Source organism: Sus scrofa, chromosome 9 (genome assembly GCF_000003025.6).
Source record: "Sus scrofa isolate TJ Tabasco breed Duroc chromosome 9, Sscrofa11.1, whole genome shotgun sequence".
Classification (NCBI taxonomy): domain Eukaryota; kingdom Metazoa; phylum Chordata; class Mammalia; order Artiodactyla; family Suidae; genus Sus; species Sus scrofa.
The window spans coordinates 119,872,565-119,900,443 of NC_010451.4; the positions used below are offsets into that span (position 1 = coordinate 119,872,565).

The following is a 27,879-nucleotide window of genomic DNA, read 5'->3' on the forward strand; positions in this document are numbered from 1 at the left end:
CAACAGCTCTGATTGGACCCCTAGCCTGGGAACCTCCATATGCCACAGGTGCGGCCCTAAAAAGACAAAAAAGACCAAAAAATAAAAACAAAAAATAAAATGTCAATGCAAAAGTGTTACAGTTCAGGCAAATGAAAAGGCTAAGTCTGTATTTTATAATGACGACGAATTTCTCTTTAAAAAATATACTGTTGGGGAGTTCCCGTAGTGGCGCAGTGGTTAACGAATCCGACTAGGAACCATGAGGTTGCGGGTTCGGTCCCTGCCCTTGCTCAGTGGGTTAACGATCCGGCGTTGCTGTGAGCTGTGGTATAGGTTGCAGAGGTGGCTTGCAGCTCAGATCCCACATTGCTGTGACTCTGGCGTAGGCCTGAGGCTACAGCTCTGATTTGACCCCTAGCCTGGGAACCTCCATATGCCGCGGGAGTGGCCCAAGAAATAGCAAAAAGACAAAAATAAATAAATAAAAAATACAGTGTTTACTGTGTGCTTTTCTAGTGTTGTCTTATTTCATCCTCATAACCACCTAGGAGGGAGGGTATATTACTGCCCTCACTACAGATGGGGAAACAAAGTCACAAAGAGGTAGTCGTACAGCAACAACAACATCAACAACAACAACAGACAAAAAGACAAAAGACAAAAGACAAAAAAAAAAAAGAGGTAGTCGTTTGCCCATAACCAGATGAGTGACAGCACCAGGGTCTGAACTCTGGTGGCCTGACCCTAGAGCCCTACACTCTCAATCATTCATCCAATAAATATGTGAGGACCTGCCAGCATCTGGAGATGAGAAGTGCAAACAGCACATGGACCCTGCCTGCGTGGAGTTTATGGTCTGAGGGAATGACAGGCATCAAAGAGGTAATTACAAGTTGATGAAGGAAAAGCAGAGAATGCTCTGGAAGTTCACACCCTATACCTGCTAAACAGGCTTTGGTCCAAAGTAGGTGGTCATGTTAACATCAACCATCAAGGTCAAATCCATAAGCCTACTAATTCAGGAGAATACGAAAGCACCAGAATGTCTAGCACTATACAAATAGAAGTACAGCAGTCATTTTCCAAGCCAAAGCAGGTCTAATAAATAATTGTTTCCAATATGTTAACTGATTTACGAAGGAAAACCACCCAGGCTTTACAGTTCAGTGAAATTATCATTTCATTTAATCATCTTCATTTTAAAAGGACAAAATATGGAGTTCCCATTGTGGCTCAGCAGGTTAAGAATCCGACTAGTATCCCTGAGGACATGGTTCAATCCCTGGCTTCACTCAGTGGGTTAAGAATCCGGCATTGCCGCAGCTGGGGCATAGGCTGGCAGCTGCAGCTCCAATTCTACCCCTAGCCTGGAAACTTCCATATGTCGCACGTGCAGCCCTTAAAAGCAATAAAAAATAAAATGACAAGAGTTTCCGTCATGGCTCAGTAGAAACAAAACCGACTAGGAACCAGGAGGTTGCAGGTTCAACCCCTGGCCTTGCTCAGTGGGTTAAGGATCCAGCGTTGTCGTGAGCTGTGGTGTAGGTGGCAGACGCGGCTCGGATCTGGCATTGCTGTGGCTGTGGTGTAGGCTGGCAGCTACAGCTCCAATTAGACCCCTAGCCTGAGAACCTCCATATGCCAAGAGTGTGGCCCTAAAAAGCAAAATAATGAGGAAGAAAGTAAATCATATTTGAGAAGAATGTGCCTCATCATAGGAAAAGACAGAAATGGAAGGCTGGAGAACAATGAAGCCTGGCACTGACAGCGTGGGGGCCCACGGATCTGCATATGAACAAAACATCGCCTCCATCAATAGGTGACTGGAGTTACCAAAACAGTTTTTTGAACATTAAAACAAATTTAGGACCCCCAACAAACCCATCACAGTGAATGTCTAACAGATTCGCATTTACAACAATACTGCATATGCATGCACACAATTACACTTTGGAGAAAGTTTAAGCCACATTATGGGGACTGTGAGGGAATGAAAAAAGGGCTTGAACAGCCAACAAAATTAACTACAGTGACGAATGGATGAATTATAGTCATATGCTAACCGAGCATGATTTGGTGTTCTGTTCAGAGCCCTCCAGTTTAAATCATCTGGTTGTACTTTAAAGAGTCCATATTCTAAAATCAAAGGTCAAGTTAAGTGCTTCCTTTATGTTGCAGGGTTCAGAGTTCAGATCAACACGGGTAAATTATTTTCTAAAGCACTATCACATCCCTCTGTTTAAGACACCAGTGATGGAGACAGAGCCCTCCAATTCCAGCTTCCCCACGGCCCTCACGGTTTCAGTCTCCCGGTGGCTTGCTAGCCCTGTGCATACAGCCGTACAACCCAAAAGGCAAGGAGAAATCCTACGAACCCTGCAGCCTTCTGCTTTGTGTTTTTTTACCCTTTAATTCCATAAACGGAGGACTTGGAGTATCCAGAGAGAAACCACCCAGTAGTGTGACACAGATTATTTCCTGGCATAATCTACATCATATCCCTTAAGAGTATCTTACCTCCTCCAGCTTAAAAACCGCTCCAATGTATGGATGGATGCGCCCTTCAAGGCAGTACTGAATTGCTGAGGACAGGGCCCTGGAGAAGACGGGAAAGTTCTGGCCCTGGTATCGGACCCCGAATATCCCCATGGCAGAGATATTCTTCAGGAGCAGAAGATTGGCCGGCACAGAAGCAATGGTTCCTCCAGCAAAACCCACTACCACAATCCTGCCCTCTCATGCCAGGCTGAGGGAGAAAAGGAGAAGAAAAAAAAAATTGTTAAAAGCAAAACACATTCACAGCCATGAGGATGGCTACTATTAAAAAGGAAACAAAATGGAAAATAAGTGTGGACAAGGATTTAGAGAAATGGAACCCTCATGGACCGTTGGTAAGGACTGTAAAATGGTGCAACTGCTATGGAAAACAGTACGGAGATGCCTCAAAAAAATTGCAAATAGAACTACCATATGATCCAGCAATCCCACTTCTGAGTCTACACCCAAAAAAACTGGAAGGAGGGGCATGAAGAGATACTCACACATCCAGGTTTACAGCAGTGCTATCTACAACAGCCGAGAGGTGGAAATGTCCAAATGTCCACCAAGTGACGAATGGATAAATAAAATGTGCTATATACATAAAATAGAGTATTATCCAGCCTTAAAAAGGAAGGAAATCCCATCACATGCTAAGACATGAATAAAGCTTGAGGACATTATGCTAAGTGAAATGAGCCATTTACAAAAAGACAAATACTGTATTATTCTATTTGTACGAAGTATCAAAAGCAGTCAAATTCATAGAAACAGAAAGTGGGATAGTCATTACCAAGGGCTAGGGAGTAGTGGGCAAAGAGGAGTTGTTGGTTAATAGGATTTATAATTTCAGATTTGCAAGATGAAAAAGTTATGGAAATCTATTTCACCATGTAAATATACTGAACACTATTGAGCTATACACTTTAAAACAGCAAATCTTTTGTTATGTACTTTTTACCATGATAAAAAAAAAAAACACAGGATAAGGTGGCGGGGGGAGCAATGTACATTAATTCATAGAGACAGAAAGCAGAATAGAGATGACAGAGGGCAGGGGAGTTATTGTTTAAGGGGTACAGCGTTTTTTGTTGGGGATGGTTATATAACATTGCGAGCATGTTTACCCATATACTTACAGAAGGTTAAAATGTTAAATATTAGGTTTTGTATATTTTACCACAACGAACAAAAAAAGCAACATACATTAAACCGCCAGCTGGGAATTCCTTTGACCCTGTAAACTGGCAGGGGTGAAACATTCTGCAACACTGTGGATCCCCCAGTAGGAAAATATTTAAAAAGCCATAAGCAAGGTAGTAGGGGGGCCAGAGGAACGAGCCAGTTTTGCAAGGGGACCCATTTTTTTTTTTTTTTGTCTTTTTAGGGCCACACCCACAGCATATGGAGGTTCCCAGGCTAGGGGTCGAAGCAGAGCTATAGCAGCCAACCTACACCACAGGTCACAGCAACGCCGGATCCTTAACCCACTGAGCGAGGCCACTGAGCAACCTCATGGTTCCCAGTCGGATTCGTTTCCACTGTACCACAATGGGAACTCCGGGATCCACTTTAGAATCAAGGCTGTCTATTTAATTACTCAACTACTTCGTGGACAGGTGTAAATAGATGTCATTCCACATGCTGCACTTCAAGACCACTCACTTTGAAAATTTTGAACTAAGGAAGCAAGAATAAGAACTCAGACACTTTACTGAAGCATCGTTTGCTTTATACTAAGGTTTACTCTAGGACTCCCTTAAGCTTTACTTTACTAGAGAATTGTGAATAATAGCCAAAAATCACACAAGTTTTCTGCAACCCACTGTGGGAAGTACCATACAGTGCATGCTAAGGAATGAGTCATAAAATCAATGCTGTGACCATCTTTGATATAAAATACATGTATGTTTGTTTGGTGTTTGCTTTTTTGCTTTTCTTCTTTAGAGGCTGTTGCCAAAATACTGTTGTGCAGAGGGCAAGAGAAGGCTGTGTATTAGCAGCTCTCTGTCCTGGCTCTTCATTCAGTCAACACACACTTTCCTTTGCCTCCTGTCTAAGCACAGTAGTGGGTGCAACATGCAGGGATGCACGGGGCCACAAATGACACAGATGCCTTCTATGGGCAAACTGCTCTACTTCTGTTTCTTTTACTTTAAACTGGGATAAACCACAAAACTGTTCTTGTCAGGAAGACACAAGAATTAAAGCTAATATTATCAGAGCACTTCAGAGTCCCTGGTTCACAGAGAATGAGAATTGGTGTGGAGGAGTTTCCATCGTGGCTCAGTGAGCCCCTGAGGATGGGGATTCGATCCTTGGCCTCGCTCAGTGGGTCAGGGATCCTGTGTTGCCGTGGCTGTGGTGTAGGCCAGCAGCAACACAGCTCCGATTCGACCCCTAGCTTGGGAACCTCCACGGCAGGTGCAGCACCCACCCACCCCACCCCCAAAAAAGAGAGAGAGAGAGAGAGAGAGAGAGAATTGGTATGGAGACAACAGTTTCATTAAATCTCTGGTGATTTTTTTTTTTTTTTAACTAAAATGAGTCAAAGAGACCTCTCTGCTAGTGGCTGCTTCAGAAATCAGTAAGATCAAAACAGTCTGTACCTCAGTGCACAGTGAGCTGAGGGCCCACCACCCCCAGGAATTTTAACATCTGAAGAGTGATCGCCTGAAGAATTACCCACACCACATATATAAAGTAGTTAGTGGGGGCAGGCAGAGCTGAATTTAACACGCGTATAATTTCTAAAGCATTCGATATTGCCAACTAGAGAGTCAAGTCATTTTTTGGATATTTTCCAGTTGGAAATTTTGTTTCTGCTATATTTGAGCACTTCCTGATCTTCCCTCTGCTTCTATTCCTTCTCGCCCACCCACTCAGCTGTTCTCGTTGACGCTGGTGCCTACAGGAAAAGTGAGCAGCAAAGACAAAAAAGAAACAAGGCCAGAAGGCAGGCAGAGGTCTGGAAAGGTTTCAGCAGAGCCCCGCCCTGGGGAAGACCACGGCACGCACCTGCGGAGAGCCTCCAGGAAGACATCTCCTCCCACGGTGTCGATGGCCACGTCCACCCCTCTGCTGCCCACCAGCTTCCCCAGTGCCTCCTTCAGGCTGCCCTGACTGTAGTTCACACTGAACTGTGCGCCCTTCTGCATCGCCAGCTTGCACTTCTCCTCACTTCCAGCTGCTGCTATGACCTGCATAAAGAACACAATGCTGGAGTTCCTGTCGTGGCTCAGTGGTTAATCAATCCGACTAGGAACCATGAGGTTGCAGGTTCAATCCCTGGCCTCACTCAGTGAGTTGAGGATGCGGCATTGCTGTGAGCTGGGGTGTAGGTTACAAACGCGGCTTGGATCCCACATTGCTGTGGCTCTGGTGTAAGCCGGCAGCTACAGCTCCGATTAGACCCCTAGCCTGGGAACTTCCATATGCCGCAGGAGAGGCCCTAGAAAAGGCAAAAAGACCAAAAAAAAAAAAAAAAAAAAAAAAAAAAAACCACACAATGCTTCTGACGGTTCACAATTTGTACCAAGAGGGGCTCCCCCCACCCACCCGCCCTCCAACCAGCGGGCACTCATCAAGGAAACCAATATAACTTCACCATCTGAGCATCGGCCTCAATCCAATACATCAGGCCCATCACACAGCCCATCACACTGGTGCCCCATGCCCTCCCTGGCAAGGGGGTCCACGTTTCCAGGAATGCTGGAACCCCAGCAGGTCTAGCTAGGAGATGGTTCAGGAGATACTCACAGTCTTCTCCAAGTGCAACTTAAAACCACCATTCACTGCGTACCTACTATAAGTCAAGTAGTAAGGACACAAGCTGAATACCAAGCTGAGAGTCAAGAAAGCAAGATCCAGCAGTATGATGCGGAATTACAGAGAGTTCTGGAAGTGCAAGCTAGAAGTAGCTGACCTAGATCTAGAAGATCAGGACAGGCTTCTCAGAGAGTAAAACATGATTCAATGGAAAGATCTTGAAGTCAGACAGACCAAAGTTCATATCCTGACTCTGCTACTAACTAGCTGTGTTACCTAAGGCAACGTACCTAGTAAGAACTAGCACTTACATAATGCTTACTATGTGACAGACACTATTTTAAATACTTTACATATATTAATAACTCATTCAATATTAATAGCCCAATAATATATACGCTAGTATTATCCCCATTTTAGAGATGAAGAAACTGAGGCAAAACAAGTTAGGTATCTTGCTCAAGGTCACACAGCTGATAGGAGGAAAAACTGGGATCCAAACGTGGGTAATTCATTTCCTGAATTCATGCTTTTAGTCTCTATACTGCCAACCAACTTCCCTAAGCTTCAGTTACCTCATCCATAAAATAAGAAATATTTTTAAAGTTAAATGAAGAGTTTCCATTGTGGCATAGTGGAAATCCAATTGGTATCCACGAGGATGTGGGTTCGATCCCTGGCCTTACTCAGTGGGTCGGGGATCCAGCACTGCCGTGAGCTGTTGTATAGGTCACAGACATGGCTAGGATCCTGCGTGGCTATGGCTATGGCTGTGGTGTAGCCTAGTGGCCACAGCTCTAATTTGATCCATCCCCTGGGAACTTCTGTATGCCTTGGGTGTGGGCCTAAAAAGACAAATAAAATAAAATTAAAATTAAATTAAATTAAAAATAAAACAAAATGTTAAATGATATATTGCATATAAAGCACTTAGAAAACAAAGTGTTAGATAAATGAATCTATTGTTACATACATGCAATCCTTTATTCTAGTTAAACTTCATAAGAACATTGGGGGGGAAGGATAGTTACTCCCATTCCATAATCATAGACATAGACCCAGAGAGGTTATGTAAGCCAGGATCATCCAGATAGCAGGTGGTAGAACAACCCAGTGCTGCTGACACCAGAGCCCATGCTTTTCCACTCCATCCCCCTGGGAGAAAGCCTTGTCTAAGGCCTGCCAAAGACGGCACACATGGCTGCGGGCCATACCATGAGGAGGTCTGGGGCTTGAGGTCTCCAGAAAAGCTTCAAACACTGAAGAACTGCCTAGAGGTGCCTTATCACTGGGGAGCACCTGCCCGCCCAAGCACTTTGGCCCCCGGGTGACATGCAGAACTTGCGTGCAAACGCTTCAGAACACCCGTGCCTTGAAAAGATTTCAAACTGATCTCTAACTCTTTGAAAGCTACCCTCAAATACCCACCCCCCGCCCCCGGCTGTGAAATCCCCCAAAAGTTGCATTTCACTGAGGGCTCCCAGCACACAGTGCCACAGAGGACAGGCACCAGACTAGGCTCAGGCGCCCAATTCCAATCCCAGGATTCTCCCAGGATTCTAGCTCAGTCCCCGCGAGGCCTGCTGTGAATCATTTGCTCTCCTGGTGCCTCACTTTCTTCATCTGTGAAATAGGGATAATAACCACGTACATGCCCAACTCCCAGAGTCTCTGTGAGGACCACGGGTAAGATCATTGCTGTGGAGGCACTTTGAAAGCAACACGAAATGCAGTGAATGGAAGGTGTTATCAAAATGACCTGTTCTAGGGATGGTCAACAGGACCCGCTGCTGTATAGCACAGGGAAAACTACCCAATATTCTGTAACAACCTCTATGGGGAAAGAATCTGAAGAAGAATGGATGTGTGTATATGTAGAACTGAATCACTTTGATGCACAGCAGAAATTGTCGCAACTTTGTAAAGCCACTATAATTCAATAAAACTCTTTGAAAAATGACCTGTTCCAAGTCGATGGCATGATCTTATTTTTGTTTGCTTTTGCTTAAAACTATTATTGCTGCTGGAGAAAATACAGCTTCATTTTAAGATCTGCACTGAAGCAAATTTTTCTACTTAACTTCTCTAATCAACAGTACAATTTCATCTTCCCAGAAAGGTTCAGTAGTCAATGGTTCGAAACAATGAGACTAATTTTGGTCTCCCACGAAGAGAGATGCTAAAAGCCATTACTTTTGAGTTGAAATGTGTTAATATTCCATGAGCAGCCTCCTGGTATCCAAGATGGCTTTTAGAACTCACATGTCCTTTTCAAAAGAAAGTCAGCGTGAGAAAAGAGATGCCCCTTGAAGACATTCCAGACCAGTCCAATTATCACCAACCCTGTACAGTATCCTGGCACCTCTGAATATGCCAACTGCAGGCTCCACAGGAACCTCACACTCCCTGTGTCCAAAACCAAACTCATCATTTCTTCCTGGGTTCTCAATCCCAAAAAATGGCAAATCCCCAAGTGAACCTAGTTTGCACCTTCCCCCTCGATGTCTAATAAGAAGATCCCTTTCAAGGCATTCCCCCCCGACACACCTTGCCCTATAGTGGGCACGCTGCTCGTGTGATCTCCATATTCCATAACCACTCTATGAGAAAAGCATTATTGTACAAATGAGGAGACTGAAGCTATTAAGCTAGAGAAGAGCTAGAATATGAGTCAAGGTCAGGCTAACTTCTAAGCCCTTGTTCTTTCAACTGTATTGGGATGCTCTCCAGTTACCAAATTCTCTTCTCCTTCGGTATCTCTCTGATCATCACCTCTGGTGTGAATTGCTCCAGGAGTCTGTCCTACTGTCTCCAGATCACCCCTGACCTTGCCTCTACCTATCCCTCGTCCCCACTGCTACCAAAGTGAACTTGACAAAATGCAAAGATGATCATGTCGCTTCTAGGCTTAAAGTCCTCAGCAGCTTCTGAGAGCTCCTAAGAAATGTTCAGATTCCTCAGGGCCTCATGATCTGATCTCTGCCCACCTCTGTGGAATCGTCTCCCACCATTACCCACCCCCACCCTTTGCTCCACAGATGCTATTTGCAAGCCCCTGAAGACATCATGCTTAGTACCAACGTTTCTGTCTCCTAATGTGTCCTCCCACCACTTAAATGGCCTTCACATCCCTTCTTCCTCGACTCAACTACTACCAATCCTGCAAAAGCCAGCTTAAATGTCCACCTGCTCCAAGAAATGCTTCTTCTCTGACACCCACAGCCTCAGAGAAAAGCCTCTGTAGGAGCTGAGTCTTTCATTCATTCATTCATTCATTCAAGGAATAATTATGGGGAGTTCCCGTCGTGGCACAGTGGTTAACGAATCCGACTAGGAACCATGAGGTTGTGGGTTTGATCCGCGGCCTTGATCAGTGGGTTAAGGATCCAGCATTGCCGTGAGCTGTGGTGTAGGTCGCAGATGTGGCTCGGATCCCTCCTTGCTGTGGCTCTGGCGTAGGCCATCAACTACAGCTCCAATTAGACCCCTAGCCTGGGAACCTCCATATGCGGAGGGAAGCAGCCCCAGAAAAAGACAAAAAGTAAAAAAAGGAATAATTATGGAGTGACTACCAAGGTCTATGTACCATGCATGCTAGGCGCTGGGACTACAATAAGGAATCACACAGACACTACTCCTGCCTCCGTGGAGATTAGAGACCAGTGGGAGGGAGACACTGGGGCAAGAATGACACAAGTCGAGGATTAACACACACCAGGAGACACTGAGGATGCTGTGAGACCACACAGAGTCAGGAGTGGGGGGAATATCTCCTGAGGGACAAAGAATACTTCCTCAAAAAAGCAACATCTGATTTTAAATTTGAGGTCCAGGGGGAGACAGTTCAGAGCATTCTAGTGGAGGGAACAGAACGTGAAAGGGCTGTGAAGCGAGTTGAACCAGGTTCTAGTAGCTGGAAGGATAACCCGTCTATTCCTAAGTCCCCTCACTAGACTGCAAGCAAACAGATGGCAAGGCCCTACTCCAGGTGGCTTGTGCAAGATTTTTAATAAATAAATGAAGATATTCCATGTTGGAAAACTAGAGGTTGGTTTTTTTTCTTTTTTTCTTTTCTTTTCTTTTTTTTTTTTTTTTTTTTTTTTTGTCTTTTTGTCTTTATAGGGCTTCGCCCATGGCATGTGGAGGTTCCCAGGCCAGGGGTCAAATTGGAGCTGTAGCTGCCAGTCTACACCAGAGCCCACAGCAACGCAGGATCAGAGCCGCATCTGCGACCTTCACCACAGCTCACGGCAGCGAGGCAAGGGATCAAACCCACAACCTCATGGTTCCTAGATGGATTCGTTTCTGCTGTGCCACAACAGGAACTCCCTGGAGGTATGATGCTTTTAACAGAGAATCACACATGCGAATACCTTGGCCTGAAGAACATTTGTCACCACATCTATCACAGCCAGGCCTGTGGCTCCAGCAGCTGCCGTCACTAAAACAGTTTCTCTGTGCCAGAGAAAGATGAGTGTTATTCAAGAAACCAAAAATCATCCAGCAGTAAGATTTCACAAACATTTTTTTTTTCTTTTTATGGACAAACCCACAGTGGCATATGGAGGTTCCCAGACTAGGGATCTAATCGGAGCTGTTGGCCTATACCACAGTCACAGCAATGCCAGATCCAAGTTGCATCTGTGACCTACACCACAGCTCACGGCAACACCAAATTCTTAATCCACTGAGCAAAGCCGGGATCGAACCTGCAACCTCATGGTTCCTAGTCGGATCTGTCTCTACTGCACCACAACGGGAACTCCAGATTTCAGAAACCTGTTTTTTGTTTTTTTGGTTTTTTGGGTTTTTTTTTTTTTTTTTTTTTTCGTCTTTTTGCCTTTTCTAGGGCCGCTTCCAGCAGCATATGGAGGTTCCCAGGCCAGGGGTCCAATCGGAGCTGTAGCCACTGGCCTACGCCACAGCCACAGCAACATGATCCGAGCTGAGTCTGTGACCCACACCACAGCTCATGGCAATGCAGGATCCTCAACCCTCTGAGCAAGGCCAGAGATCGAACCCGCAACCTCATGGTTCCTAGTCGGATTCATTAACCACTGTGCCACAACGGGAACTCCCAGAAACATTTTTAAGGGAGGACATTTTAAACCAAGAAGAGAACTGAGAGTTCCTTGGTGGCCTAGGGGTTAAGAGTCGGGCATTGTCACTGCCATGGTGTGGGTTCGATCTCTGGCCTGGGAACTTCCATGTGTCACTGGTGCAGTCAAAAAAAGCAGAGAACTGAGAGGCCACTGAATTCAACATTTTGTGCACATGTACGGTATATACACGGTCTCTAGCCTCGAGAGTAGGACTATGTACATAAATCCATGTTCATGTGGTCTAGTCGTGAAGACTTTCCAGGCAAGTGTCCCTAATCTCTCTAGGTAGCCTCTTCCTCCTTCCAGTGACAGCCTCCTTTGCACGACTCCAATTTCTGCTTTGTATGTTCTCTCCTAAGACCATTCGTGTACTAAACACTGCAAAGTTTAGAAGGTGATGATCAATGCAGTAGCCATTGCTCAACTAAATCCATCTCTCTGGAGCAATTCTGAGGCCACCAAAAAGAGCAAGAAGCTGTAGGTACACTCCCGGTAAAGAGGGAACTTCGGCACCTCTGCATTTAAAATATCCCAGTTACAAACACCCAGCCAAGCCTCAGAGAAACACATACCACACGTCTCCACTAAAACCACCGTGGAGTTCCTTGATCCTAACCAACTAGGATCCATGAGGATGTAGGTTCTATACCTGGCCTCGCTCAGTGGGTTAAGGATCCTGCCCTGCCATGAGCTGTGGTGTAGGTCACAGACACGGCTTGGTTCTGGCACGGCTGTGGCTGTGGCTGGTAGCTGCAGCTCCAATTCGACCCCTAGCCTAGGAATCTTCATATGTCGCAGGTATGGCTCTACAAAGCAAAAAACAAAACAAAAAACCAACTCTCTAAAATGGAAAGTTTTCTAGGAGGTAATCTCCAGAGGGGTCAGATTTGAGAGAGAGATTTCTCCAAATTCACACTGACCAAGTTCACAGTCTACCATTTCCTCTCAGACAAAAGGATATCCCCACTGTCACCAGACTCCAATCAGGGGGCCCGCCCTTCCTTTGACTTTTCCTCAGACAGACGGAACACGAGGTAAAGGTCAGGGAAGGGGAAGGGAGGGGCAGGGTCTTGGTGGGCACTTCTGGTATCAGAGAAGGTAGCATCTAGCCCTCTGCTGTCTACTCTCTCCTCACCCAGGCTGGGTACGGGCCCGATGCTCCAGGGCCAAAATAGCAGTGCTATAAGATGCAGGCAGGACAGCAGCCTCTCGGAGGGAGATCCCTTCTGGAATCTGCCACAGTGCCTATAAAAGAGATTACAGTGATTTAGGGATTAAGCACCTGTCCCTGCTCAAACAGCTGCCCAATCCATAATGTGCTTTGACTCCAAAGGGCAACGTATGTCAGGAAATAAGCCCAGTGGAAGTCAAGACCGAGTGAGCTGTTGCACGCTGTGGGTTGGGTGCACCAGTCTTCAAAAATCCTAAGGCTGGCATTTGGATCAGGAAGGAACCAGCTTACAAAAGACATAACACAGGCCACTGTAGTGTAATGAGTGCACTGGATGGTAAAAAAAAAAAAAATGTATCTCCAATAAAGCTGGGGGGGAATGCACCATTTACCACTAGGGGGCACCGTTCACATCCTGCACAACCATTGCCCCACCCCACCCCAACCCCCACACTGGCTGGCTGCGTTCCCAGGACTCTCTCTTTCACAAGCCTGGTGTTGGGGAGAAATCCATTGCACGCAGCTCAATGCCCCAAACCAGTTTTTCTACCAAAACCACCTATGGTCTAACAGGGCAGCCAGCCTGTTGCTCCAGGACTCTGAAAACAAAACCCTCTTCTTCATTCAAGCACTCAACACAAACAAAGCTCTGCGCAAGGGTTTGATCAAAAAAAAAAGAGGGTTAGCATTTGAAAGACAGAAGTGCTTGGCTGTCAAACAAGATGTAACCAAAAGCATACAAAGAAAGAGAGGGAAAGAAGGAGAAGGAATATGGGACAGATGGAAATTAAACAAAAGAAGGAAGAAAAAGTCATCTCCAAGCATTTATATTGGGAGGTAGGGCTACCTTGTGATCAATGATGCATTCTCCAGCCATACAATTAAGCCTCCTTAAGCCAATAACTCGATCTCCCTGCAAGGAAAACACCAGTAAGGGCACGTTCGGATGCACGCCCTTGCCACTCACGCCTTCCCAAATCAACCCCAAAAAAGAAAGAAAATTTTCCTTTCGGACCCAGTAAGACACAGGTTCCCTTAATTATCTATTCGATGTTGGAGTTTCTGTCATGGCGCAGCGGAAACAAATCCAACTAGGAACCATGAGGTTGCAGGTTCGATCCCTGGCCTCGCTCAGTGGATTAAGGATCCTGTGTTGCTGTGGCTGCGGTGTAGGCTGGCAGCTACAGCTCCGAATTGACCCTTACCCTGGGAACCTCCATATGCTGTGGGTGCAGCCCTAAAAAAAAGAAAACAATAATTATCTATTCGGTGTTAATGTTTAGCAAATGATTCGGCCATTTTGTCACTACCCCCATCACGTTGCCAAGCCAAACTGAGCACGTTTTGAAGACGGGCTGGAGTAAAGAAAAGGCTGATATGGAGTTCCTGCCATGGCTCAGCAGAAAACAAATCTGACTAGCATCTGTGAGGATGCAGGTTCAATCCCGGGCCTTGCTCAGTGGGTTAAGGATCCGGCATTGCTGTGGTGTAGGCCGGCAGCCTGTAGCTCTAGTTCAACCCCTAGCCTGGACCCGCCACATACCGTGCGTGCAGCCCTAAAAAGACAAAAGAAAGAAAGGAAGAAAGAAAGAAAGAAGGAAGAAAAGGCTGATATGAATTAGAATCCCAGTGTTGGAGTTCACATTGTGGCTCAGTGGTAACGAACCCGACTAGTATCCATGAGGATGTGGGTTTGATCCCTGGCCTCCCTCAGTGGGTTAAGGATCCAGCATTGTCGTGAGCTGCAGTGTAGGTTGCAGGCACGGCTCGGAGCTGGCGTTGCTGTGGCTGTGCTGTAGGCTGGCAGCCACAGCTCCAATTTGATCCCTAGCCTGGGAACCTCCATATGCCACAGGTATGGCCCTAAAAAGGCAAAAAAAAAAAAAAAAAGAAAGAAAGCAAAAAAGAAAAGAATCCCAGTATTAATTTTCTTCCCAAGAGGCTGAAATTTGGGGATTCTCTATCCTCGCACTAACTAAAAACCCAGGTGCTGCCTTTTATTAGTAATAAAAAGTTTATCGAAGCCGGGAACCTGCACGGGCTTCCTTCCCCCCATTCAGAATTAGTTTCTACCCCTTCCATCTCGTTTTCCTTGTGGTGTCTGTTGGCAAAGACCAGGAGAAGCAAGACCCTTTGGCTACAAATGAAGTCAGCACATTTCTCATAGTGATTTTTCACATCAATTCCCAAGCTTTCAACTGATTTACCTCTTTCACCGTGTGGACATCTCTGCCTGTCTCCAATACTATTCCAGAAAACTCCACTCCTAAAGCAATTTGTTTAAAGATCAGGTTATCTGTAAAGCTGAGCACCAGGGAGACAAGAAAACCCTAATCAACAGCCTGTCCCATGAGCTTTCTAGAGCCGAGAGGGTTCGTGTTCCTCCCACCTGGGAAGAAGGTAAGAGTGTGGTACCCAAAGCACGGGAACGAGAACTCAGATTTCATGATCATCATCTGAAAAGCTACAACAGTCCCCTTCTCACCATGACACAAATGAAACTTTCAAGAACGGGCAAAAGCACAGAGAATCACGGGTACACAAGCTCTTTTGACCCTGACCACTGGCACCTTGGCCTCCTAAAGCATTCCAATGACAATATTCATCAGATGGTTGTTTTTTGTTTGTTTTGGGTTTTGGTGTTTTCTTTTTACAGCTGCACCCGCAGGCATATGGAAGTTCCCAGCCTAGGGGTCGAATCAGAGTTACAGCCACCGGTCTACACCACTGCCACAGCAACACCAGATCTGAGCCGCATCTGTGACCTACACTGCAGCTTGCGGCAACACTGGATCCTTAACCTACTGCGTGAGGCCAGGGATCGAACCCACATCCTCATGGACACTATGTCAGGTTCCTTACCCACTGAGCCACAAGGGGAACTCCCATCATACAGTGTGTATCTGTATACCTGTCTCCTCTTCTGGACTGTGAGGCCCTCAAGGACATGAACTAGTTTATCCTACGGTACTTTGCTCAACTAGATGAACCGGTGTTGTCTGCCCTTTCCTCTTCCACCTCCAAAATTTCTGAATTTAATGATCATCCATTTTCCACTTGAGCTGCCAGAAGAATAACTCAATTGAGTATGACATCTTCTCCCCTATCTGGCATGTAAGCAAATACAAACAGTTCCAACTGTTGAGACCAAACCAAATACCCTATGGCCACAACACAGCAACTGTTTTGCAATCACTGTGTGCTTAATGCTAGCTGTCTGTATAAAATATACCTGAACTGTAGACACACTCTATTTACATCTTTTAATAAATTTCAACAATAAAAATCAGTCACTGGTCCACACATTCAGGATCTAAATGTAATCGGATTGGGCATAAGGCAAATCTGAGCACGAGCTGCTAAGAAATGTACAAACTGTTTCTTCTTTCTGATCCCTTGGTATTCGGTTTCTTTGGGAATGTATTTGTGAGGACTGAGTTTTAGCTGCAACCACACATTTATGATCTTTCAGTGAAAAACCAAAATCAAGGCACTGTCAAGGAATGAAAGGGGGAGTTCCCGTCGTGGCGCAGTGGTTAACGAATCCGACTAGGAACCATGAGGTTGCGGGTTCGGTCCCTGCCCTTGCTCAGTGGGTTGACGGATCTGGCGTTGGCCGTGAGCTTGTGGGTGTAGGTTGCAGACGCGGCTCAATCCGCGAGAAAAAAAAAAAAAAAAAAAAAAAAAAAAAAAAAAAAAAAAAAAAAAAAAAAAAAAAAAAAAAAAAAAAAAAAAAAAAAAAAAAAAAAAAAAAAAAAAAAAAAAAAAAAAAAAAAAAAAAAAAAAAAAAAAAAAAAAAAAAAAAAAAAAAAAAAAAAAAGATGCCTGTGGCTCTGGCATAGGCAGGTGGCTACAGCTCCGATTTGACCCCTAGCCTGGGAACCTCCATATGCCGCGGGAGCGGCCCAAGAAATGGCAAAAAGACCAAAAAAAAAAAAATTATATTTCTATCAATCAAACAGTCAATTATTTAATGAGCCAGATATAACAGGGCCAGTGGCAGGGGGAGAGGAGGTAACACCAGCAAGACAGTCACATGAATGTGACTAGAATAATTATGGCCACAGCCCCTGTAATCTAGTGATTTTCATTAGCACTGAGACTGACAAATCTGCGACACCACTGACAGCAGGCAAGCACCGCCACCATAGTACCTGAGATGAAGCACATGGTTCTGAAAGTTCTGTTATCTTCTTTACCTGAAGCAGGCACTTGGCCCCTTCCTACTCACCAGGTATGAAAGGAAGTCGGGGCTTTTCCTGATACTGACCACGACATACCAAAATATCAGCAAAGTTAACTCCAGAGAAATGGACATCAACTCTGACCTGCAAAGGAAAGAGAGCACAAGGAAGAGCAGTACACATCCATGAAGACAAAGTTCATTCAATTATACCATTATGCTTACTGAATGCGTACTATATGCCAGGTACTGAACTAAGTACCAGTGTACAATCATGAGACAAAATGGACAGTGTTCCTGCCCTCATGGAGCTAGCTAAAACTATGGTCAAGAAGACAGACATTAACCAAAGGATTATGAAGACTTATGTATTAAATTACAACTCCTGGGAGCACCCATTGTGGCTCAGCAGAAATGAATCTGACTAGCATCCATGAGGACGCAGGTTCGACCCCTGGCTTTGCTCAGTGGGTTAAGGATCTGGCATTGCCGTAAGCTGTGGCGTAGGTCGCCAGACACAGCTTGGATCTGGCATTGCCGTGGCTGTGGCGTAGGCCAGCAGCTATAGCTCTGATTTGACCCCTAGCCTGGGAACCTCCATATGCCATGGGTGTGGCCCTAAAAAGACAAAAAGAAAAATAATTTTTAAAAAATAAATTACAACTCCTACACAAAATGTTAAAGGTACGGTGCACAAATATAGGGTGCTATAAAAGCACACACTGGGGAGTTTTGACCTTTGGGGGAAATAAGGAGAATCCCCTGCAAAAGTAACACTTGAACTAAGAACAGCTAAGAGTTACCATTCAAAAGGGTGGGAGCCTGGCACAGACAAAAGCAATGACATGTGCAAAGGCCCAGGGGTGAGGACAAAAGAAAAAACAGTGAGTTTAGAGCACAAAGAAGAGAAAAAGAGGGGGCTGGACGGCAGCCCCACACCATCCAAGGGTTTGTAGGCTTCATTGAAGATCTTGGTCTTCCTAGCAGGAACAAGGTAAGCCACTTAAAGACTTTAATCAGAGGGTAACATGATCAGCTGTCTGGGGAGTCAGACATCGGAGAAGCTGGTCCTAGAGTGCCTACCTTCTATGTTCCTTGAAGTAGCTAGAGGGGAGGCAAGCCTGCAGCAGTTTCTCTAGACTTTGTTAGGCAGTGGTTCTCCAAGTGTGGTTCCCCAGACCACCATCTTCGGTGTCACCTGGCAACTTATTGAAAGTTCAAAATCTCAGCCCCAACCTACTGAATCAGCAACCGTGGGGAAAGGGTGTTCCCTGGTAGCCTAGCAGTTAAGGATTTGGCATCATCACTGTTGTGGCTCAGGTTTGATCCCTGACCTAGGAACTTCCACAGGCAGTGGGCGTGGGGAAAAAAAAAAAAAAAACTCTGGGGACAAAGCCCAGTGATCTTTACTGACAAGGGTGATTCTGATGCAGCCTGACGTTAGATCAATAAAAATCAACAGGGCTTGGAATCACAGAAGTAATCAATCCAACTTATCAGGGCTTGGAATCACAGGAGGAAATGCAGCCTCAGTGACATTCTTTCATTTGTTCAGATTTCCGATTTCATACAGAGATGGCCGTATTGGTGAGGAGATATTTTATGGGCACAATGCCTTCATTCAACAATGTCTGAAGCATCTGCCACACACCAGGCACCATTCCCGACTCTGGGAACATAATGGTGGATAAAACCTGTAGAGTCCCCGCTCTCATGAGCTGATTCCTGACAGAGAAGTGTCTGGACAAATAACAGAACAAAGGAGCCCTGCCCTCAAGCCTACGCACCCTGTGTGCATGACACAGGTGTTGGCGTGTATGGCACATATAAATCCTCAAGCCACACTTCACCTTGACTCAAGGTGAACATCTTTCAGCATGCGAATCCCAGGAAGCGGACTGACTGCTATTCTGCACTCACCCAAATCATCCACTGAGTCACAGGGTCCGTGTCAGGGATGCTTCCGGGCTGCAGCCATATTTCTGTCTCTTACCAGGGGCCCCCAACCCCGAGACTCACTGCCTGCTTCACCCTGTCCGAGGTTCTCGTTCTCCACAAGAGAGGACAGTGTCACCAGGTGGTCGACGGGCCAGGCCAACGTGACAATCATATTTCCCACCACCCTAATTGTGGGTACATGCCCACAATCCTTAACTAAGCCCCATCACCCCAAATCACTGCAGTATACCAGAGGAGGGCTCAAGATGCAGCAGCATGGAAATACAGGGCATTAACGAGCTGGCTGGGGGGAGGAGGGAGGGCAATGTCACATGCTGACACTGAAGGAGAGGAAGCAAAGGATGGGATCCATTTCTCTGGGTTAATCAATAACTTTCAGGGGGTTCCCGTCGTGGCGCAGTGGTTAACAAATCTGACTAGGAACCATGAGGTTGCGGGTTCAGTCCCTGCCCTTGCTCAGTGGGTTAAAGATCCAGCGTTGCCGTGAGCTGTGGTGTAGGTTGCAGACATGGCTCGGATCCAACGTTGCTGTGGCCCTGGTGTAGGCCAGCGACTTCAGCTCCGATTAGACCCCTAGCCTGGGAACTTCCATATGCCGCAGGAGCGGCCCAAGAAATGGCAAAAAGACAAAAAAAAAAAAAAAAAAACTTTCAGTTGGTTATGCAAAGTCCTGTGTAAATCAGAATTCTCTGTTTCTAAGGCAACCAACCGCTCTGGCTGTTTCAGGGAACAAAACTTTTTGCACTTTGCACTTCAGCTTTTTTTGTGACACCCCCCCACCCCACCCCGCAAAAAGGGCCTTTCTAGAAGCCCAGCTCAAAGTAACCCTTCAGTCCACTCAGGAATTGGGTGGGGACAGGAGCCCCAGGATGTGGGTGGTGGCCCTGTGGAGAGAGTGAAAGTGATAGGGATAGAGCAGGATAATTAAATAAATCCCAGTAAGGGATTAAAGACAGGCAATTTTAAAGGAGTTGGGAGGCCCTGTAAACTAATGACCACTGGGGGGAAAGAATCCAGTAACCTAGCAACAATCTACTCTACCTTGAAGGAAGGTCAGGCACATTCAAGTGCCAGAAACACTCAAGCCACAAGTGCTGCTAGTTAAAACACAGGACAATAGAGCCTGAATCTTGTTACATGAAGTCAGTTAATAGTCCTTGAAGAGTAGCATTTCTGCCAAGACAGGAATATAGGTGAGGTGCAAAGGGAAAGACACTAGGTGAAAGGGGATATTATACCAAAACCTGAAATGAATTACCAAATTTTAGTATGTTACCACCCTTTTGCTAATACACATATGATTTAAGTTTTATTGAAGTATAGTTAATTTATACATAGATTTAAATAGCACTATGACTGCTGGGTTAAACTATGTGGGGTCAAAGAAGGAACTAATGATGTGACCTTGACTTCTGCCAGAGATTGAGGAAGAAGGTGGTCTTCGCTTCCTACGTTTCTTTCGTTTATAAAAATTAATGTGTCCTCTCAGTCCTGGGACACAGCCTGCCTTCTCAGATCTCTCACAAACCTCCTGTGCTAATAAACTCACTCTGCCTGTCCCGTTGTCTGTCGGGGTGCAGAGTCGTCAGTAAGTCCCAACATTAGGTGGGCGGTTTTAGTTAAAAACAAAAACAAAGTCCAGTGGGTTCAGTCCCCTCCAAGTCAGAGACAGTGGATACGAGCCCGAATCTGAGGTGCAGGTGGGTGTTAAGTCCCACCGAGGAGGACTGCAATTTCAAAAGGGGCGTGCAGGGGTCCGGAGCCAGGCGAGTCACCCTACCTCGTGGGGCCCAACAGGACGGGGGGCGACCTCCTCAATTGCCAGGGGCTGCTTCAACTCGGAGCACAGCACGGCCCGGTAGTGCCGGCTGCAGCCTGGCCAGGCCCTCCTGCAACGCAAGACAAAGCTTGGATTACGGGGTTCGAACCCGGGGTTGCCTTTGGGGGCTCGGGGATGGGTCAGAGTCGCACCTGCAGAGCCACGACCGAGACAAGTACCGTGCCCACGCCGCCGTCTGCATGGCCCCGACCAAGTCTCCGTAGGGGAGCAGTCCCAGCGCAGCAAGAAGAGCCGGGCACCGCCCACCCCATCCAGCCCCGCCCCCCCGCCCCGCCCCTGCCCCGCCCCTGCGGGCGGACTGCAGACGGGAGCTTGGGACCCGCCGGAACGCGACCCGACCCCAGGCTGGAGGCGGCGGCCGGGCTTCTCGGTGCGCCCGTGCCCCCTCCCCCCGCCCACCCCGCCAGCTGGAGCCTGTTGAAGGGAATGGGGAGTCCAGTAAATAGAGATACCCCGAGATGAACCTTTGTTGGTATTTTTGGTAGCAAATTTGAAGATTTTTTTTTTAAATAATGATTTTTATTTTTTTCCATTACAGCTCATTTACAGTGTTCATTGGAGCGATTTTTAAAACCACACGTGGAGGTTCTTGTACAGAGAACAAACCAGTGGCTCCCCAGGGGGGAGGGGCGGCTAGGGGCGCGCAAGATGGGGGAAGGGGCTTAAGAGGTACAAACTATTATGCATAAAATAAATAAGGTACAAAGACGTAATGTACAGCATAGGGAATATTGCCAGTATTTTAAAATCTCTTTAAATGGAGTATAATCTAAAAAGATACTGAATCACTATGTTGTACACCTGAAACTAATAACAGTATAAACCAGCTGTACGGTCAATAAAACAATGAATAAATAAGGGTTGGGGAGGGTCTTGTGCAAGTGTGACATCCTAAATGCATAAAGGCTTTAATTTCTGCCTTCAACGTCTTTTTAGGATTCAATTCTTGTCATGCTTTTCTCACACAGGGCTGCTTACACTAAAACTGCACAGTTCCTAGTAATCCAATGTTAAATGATCCTACACAAATGCAAAGAATATTTTCAATTAAAGTCATCTCCAAACCAGGTAGTTTTCCTTTCCTGACACCTATGTTATGCCTGGCACATAGTAGATGCTCAGTAATTGATTCGATGATAGTATAACTCTTATGTGAACAGGTACGCTCTGGGAAAACTGAGTGACAATATAATCTGTAAAATATTACAAAACTAGGTAGATCTCTGTTGCAGTGGTAGCCAAATATTAATGTATTAGCAATATTAAAGAATGTTATCCTGGGAAGGATGTTTCATTGACAGATAGCTTTTAAAGAGAGTATGGCGTTGGAGTTCCCTTGTGGTGCAGTGGGTTAAGGACCTAGCATTGTCACTGAAGTAGCCCAGGCTGTGGCATGATCCCTGGCCTGGGAACTTCCACATGCCATGGGCATGGAAAAAAAAAGAAAAAAAAGAAAAAAGAAAAAGCATGATGTCTTTAAATAGACATCTGGTCAAAAAGTGTAGAGCCTCTGAGTTCAAGTCCAACTCTACCACTTATTTCTAAGGCTTTGGAGCTCCTCATGGCTGTGGAGCCTGGCTCCTCCCCATAAAGTGAAAGAATTGGGCAGAATAATCCCTAAAATTATTCCATTTCCATTTTTTGATGAAAACAGGAGTCCAAGAGAGCACAGAATGATAGAAAGAACGAATCAGGAATGGAATAAAGAAATGAATAAAGGAACAAATAAGGAATGGAATAAAAAATCAGAAAGCAAAACTGAAGTAGGAATGAACTTCCGAGATTAGGCTTAAAGGCTTTGGTGGGAATGAAGTCAAGAGCCAGTTTCCACCACAGGTGCATAGTAGGGGGTCACTGTAATCTTAAGAACACTCATGGGTTATTTGAAGTCATTTTAGCCTTGCCTCCCTCAGGGAGAAATGCAGGGAAGAGGAACAAGGACCAGAAGGTGAGAAGATAGAAAAACTTAATTATTTCCAATGAGACCCTTTGTAAACTCCTAATCATTAGGCACATAAATCAAATCAAGTATGGTGGAGAAATCTGAACTTTATCATCATCAAAATGAACATTCTGGTTGCCAAATAACAGTGAGCAAAAAGAAACTCAAGTTTATAAAGTGTGAAACCAGGATTAATCTGGGGATGAAATGAACCATTACACGTGGAAAAATGTCGTGGAAAATATTAAGCATTTATACAAGACATAAAGCAAGCAATTTTTAAAATTGAAGTATAGGTGATTTACATAAAGCAAGCAATTTTTAGTTGAGCTCCTTGAAAGCAGCAGCCGTTTCTGAATCTCCTTTATGTTTGCAGCCTTTGCACTATGCAACACTTTGAGGCACTTAATACATGTTTATCAACTAAATTGTTGAATGAGCCCTCAGTTACCTAGTGTCAATTTTCCAGATAATTGAAAGTATCTTTAAGCATCAAATTTTAAACATTTTTGATTAAGTATTTTTATGGAAATGTTTTCTATTGTCATCTTCATAATATCCTTGTCAGTCTCAGGGAATATGAAAATCAGTGAGTTTGGAGAAATCCATCAATACTGTATTTTGCATTTGTAAGAGTATCTCTAGAAAACAGCAAGTCTCTTTAAGAAGAATCTTGGAAGGAAGATGAAAGCATCTTAGGTAATTGAGGTGATTTTAAGCACTTATACGCAAAATAACTTTCACTTTTCCAAAGAGCTTCAAAGTTAAGTGATAAGGCATTTAGTAGTAGTTGCTATGGTAGCAAAAGAAATATTTAGCTTCTCAATCAATGTCCTGCCACCACATCACACCGTCTGGTTTGTTACCGTTTCTGGTTATTTTGTTCTATGGGGCGGGTGAGGTAGGAAAGTGAACAAGAAGAATAAAATTTGAGTCCTGGGGGAGAATAAGACCAAGCAGCTAAATCTGAACTAATCAGTCCTCTGGGAAGAAGGAGAAGGGATCTATAACTGCCCTGCAAACCAGTTTGAGGGCTCATTAGGAAAAGAGTAACAGATGACTCTTCCTTCTGGTACAACTCACATGAAGAGATAATATTTAACATCCAGAAGCTGCTGGAGGGCGGAGGGTGAATACGCCAACAGCTATGTTTTTACAGAATAGACCAACAAGATACAAACAATATTAGCACCATACAGGACTATGCTTAAAATGTGAAAGTGGCCCCCATAGTTAAAGGTCTTTGGCAAATAGCTTGTCGGCTCCTTTAGAGCAGAGACTGTGGATCCTAGCAGCTCAGTTTATCACCACATCTAGCACAGAGCAGGCACTCTGTATGCTAGGAAGGTAGGAAGCCAGGAACCCCACAAGCTGGTTGGGAGAGCACATTACTATGCAAAGCCAGATCCAAAAAAATGTTAAGGGGTCTTGCACCCACCTTCCTGCCTACAGCTGCCTGGCATAACCTGATCTTTTTTCTGACTAGTTCAGTATTGCCATTATAGATATGTTATTATCTCCTACCAAAAAGATGCCCCCAAGATTCTTGCAGTGTGTTGTACTTTGCCTTTTCATTGAATTCCTCCAGATTACTCTTTCTGAGTGTGGCAGTTGGATTTAGTTTTCATCAACCTCAGAGATGGACTTTGGGCATTGTTATGTGTGACACATATTAGCTTTCTCGTCTATTCCAAGAACCATGTAAAATTTGCTACTTAATTTATTTGTTCCAACAGTCGTGGAATCAGAATTTCAGAGCTGGGGTGGAGCATCAAGATAATCCAATCAAACTCCTTCCTTTACAAGTGAGAAAGCAGAGGCTCAGACAGACTGGCCTCGAGATCACACTGTGGATTAGTGATTGAAGTAGCATCAGGATTTGCCCTTCCCGACTTCTTGTTCACTTCTCTGTCTATTGACCTCTTTAGATTTCACGGAACACCCTACATCATAATAATATTTCACATTGTCCTAGTACTTCATAGATTTCAAATCACTGTCACCCAAACTGCATTATCCTGCCAATGATGCGAGTGACAATGATTATTGCTAGAAATACAATAATCACTCACAATGGTCACTCACAACAAAACCATCACTAAGTGCTTTTGCATCATTTCATTAGTCCTCACAATCGTCCTATTACTAGGAAACTATTATTGTCACTCTTTATAGATCAGGAATGCAGACAAGGAGGTTAAGTAACTTGCCCAAGGCCACACAGCTAGGAAATGAAGCCGTTTAGAAGCCTCCTAATTGCCTGATGCCAGAACCGGCCACCCACTGTGCCCCCCTCATAAACGCTCTCCTCAGCAGACAAAGAAGGTATTGTACCATACATTTTAAAGCCATGCTTTTTGCTTGTAGTTTTAAATTCAATTTTATAGGAATTTTACAGTATTCAAGCCTCGAAAATAGATGAATTCCCTGGAGGAGAGAATAGAAAGAAAGCAGCCCTCTCAGGGATGTCTGCAGAAAAAGGGACAAGAGCAGGAAGAGAAGTTAACACATAATTAGGAGTGCTACCCTATTCCTTACAGCTACAAGCTTGTAGTAGTGATTGTATTTAAATGTAAACTAGAGTGTGTAAGATTAAAACTGTGATTATGTAAAGTGGTTTTCACACTCACACACACACTCACATATACACACACACAGATAGGGTTTTAATGAAACCATGTGCTGACTGGTTGCCTGGTTACCAGCCATCACTTAAGCAGGGACCAGCAGGCATTTGGGCTAAATTCCTGGCACTCAGATGGACGCATGTGGAAGCAGCGGTGACCTCGGCAATGGCTGCCATGGCCCCCAGAACTAACCACCGATGTTTGGGGCAGGGATCTATTTTCCATCTTAAGTCATTCTTATGAAACTAGTTTACAAGTTCCCAAGCATTCTGGCAACTTTATGAAAACTTTCCAACCCCACTCACTTCCCCAGAGAGAACACATTCTTCCCTTCCACATGTCCCCCTGTCACCACCCCCCAACCCCAACCCCCCCAGCCCCACCGCAAGAGCTTTGTATCAACCTGGATTAGCTCAATAATCTCATTGTTCAGGTGGTATTATTCATCTGTTTATCCCAAAAGCTGAGCTGTGAGCTGGTGAAGGTTCTGGCCACAATGTAGTGAAACAGATTTAGGCCTTGGCATCAGATGTACCAATGTTGTACTCCTGGCTTAGCCGCTCATTGTGACCTTGGGAAAGTTATTTAACCTCTCTGAGCCTCCATTTTTTTTTCAATAATAATACCCTCCTCAGGTAATAGTCGTGAGAATTAAACAAAATAAGCCAGTTCCCTTCATGATTCAGTGGTCAAAGAACCCAACTAGGATCCATGAGGATGTGGGTTTGATCCCTGGCCTCACTCATTGGGTTAAGGATCTGGCATTGCTGTGAGCTCTGCTGTCACAGACATGGCTTGCATCCCACGTTGCTGTGGCTGTGATATAAGCCGGCAGTTGTAGCTCCAATTCGCCCCCTAGCCTGGGAGTTTCCATATGCTGTGGGTACAGCCTTAAAAAAGAAGACAGTACATAGCAGCCCTCAGCAAATGGCAAGTCTTATTATGAAGACAGCTCCTGGAGTTCCCGTCGTGGCACAGTGGTTAACGAATCCGACTAGGAACCATGAGGTTGCGGGTTCGGTCCCTGCCCTTGCTCAGTGGGTTAACGATCCGGCGTTGCTGTGAGCTGTGGTGTAGGTTGCAGACGTGGCTCGGATCCCGCGTTGCTGTGGCTCTGGAGTAGGCCAGTGGCTGCAGCTCCGATTGGACCCCTAGCCTGGGAACCTCCATATGCCACGGAGCGGCCCAAAGAAATAGCAAAAAGACAAAAAAAAAAAAAAAAAAAAAAATGAAGACAGCTCCTGCCCTTGAACCTCTCACCATCAAGTGCAGGGAGGCACACATAAATAGGCCTCTAAAATGCTTCTGACATGTCCTGTGACAGAGGGCTGCAAAGAGGGCTGTAAGAGCCCCGAGAAGGTCGACCTACCAAAGAACATCATTTCAAGAAAGCCTCCCAGAGGAAGGATGAGGAGCAAATAGCTAGACAGAGGGCATCACTAAATGTGTCCGAGGCAAAGGGTGCACGCAAGAAAAGCTGGAATGTTCAAGGAATTGCAGGTGGTCGGTTATGACTAAAGTTATGGTTTGAGTCAGAATAATGGGAACAAGTCTAGAAAAGCAGATGTGCACAGGTTTTGGAATCAGACAACTTGAGGAATTCCAGCTTCACCACTTTTCATCCATGTGACTTCTTTCTGAATCCGGTTTCTCCATTTGTAAAATGACTGATTCCACAAACTAATGGAAAGTGCCTAGCACAAAATATACAGGTTTTTTTTTTTTTTTTTTTTTTTTTTTTTAGCGAAAGCAAGTATTATCTTCTTTTTGGCCATGCCCACAGCATGCCTAAGTTCGGGGGCCAGGGATTGAACCCATGCCACAGCAATGACAATGCCCAATCTTCTTTTTTTTTGTCTTTTCTAGGGCTGCTCCTGCTGCATATGGAGGTTCCCAGGCTAGGGGTCGAATCGGAGCTGTAGCCACTGACCTACCTACGCCAGAGCCACAGCAACGCGGGATCCGAGCTGCGTCTGCAACCTACGCCACAGCTCATGGTGACACCAGATCCTTAACCCACTGAGCAAGGCCAGGGATTGAACCCGCAACCTCATGGTTCCTAGCCGGATTCGTTAACCACTGAGCCACAACAGGAACTCCGACAAGCCCAATCTTTTACCTGCTGTGCTGCAAAGGAACTCTCATAGCAAGTATTATTTATCTGTTTATCTATAATGAGCTTAGTGGCTGGCTCATTTTGACTGAGTCATGGAAGGATGAATGACTAGGCAAATTCATTCATTTATTAATAGCAATATTCATTAGCCACTATCCCCATGCCAGACACTGTTCTAGTCATTGGGAATACAGTAGCCAACAAAACAGAAAAAAACTCTCTTACTGTGACTTGCAGATCATGAATTGAGAGGGACAAGCACTGGTGTCTGTGAAGAGATCTACTTTGTAGCCCAGGGAGGCTCCAGAGTTATCTGACTAAAGGCTAGTAAACCAATAAAGCAAGTTTCCAAGTTTCCCAGATTTCTGGATGTGAGTCCCACCTCCTAAGAGAAGGATCTTGTCCCCTCCCTTAATCGCTTCTCACTTATCAACCCCAGCTTCCTGTTGTGATCCAGAGGAACTGGTGAATTGTGTTGTTTGGCAGGAAGAAATGTCAAGGAAGGCTCAAGTCATTCTTGGGCTCTATGTCTGAAGTCGGGGCAAGAGGAAATAGGAAAGCAGGTCACACAAAAGGGCTATGGAGAGGGTGATTTGCCTGTCTCAGCAACCAGGTGATAAGTGAGCTCAAATGCCTCGTGATGCATGAGGG

General features: G+C 45.3%; 1 protein-coding gene across 1 annotated transcript; it reads right to left on the reverse strand.

Moving 5' to 3' along the window:
* LOC106505010 (quinone oxidoreductase-like protein 2) lies at positions 1,954-20,784 on the reverse strand. The gene is given in 10 exon segments (XM_021063967.1): positions 1,954-1,962; positions 2,500-2,728; positions 5,539-5,720; positions 10,662-10,743; positions 12,526-12,635; positions 13,409-13,474; positions 14,769-14,827; positions 16,793-16,889; positions 20,484-20,592; positions 20,675-20,784. Coding segments are annotated over 10 exon segments (993 nt in total). The 5' UTR covers positions 20,725-20,784.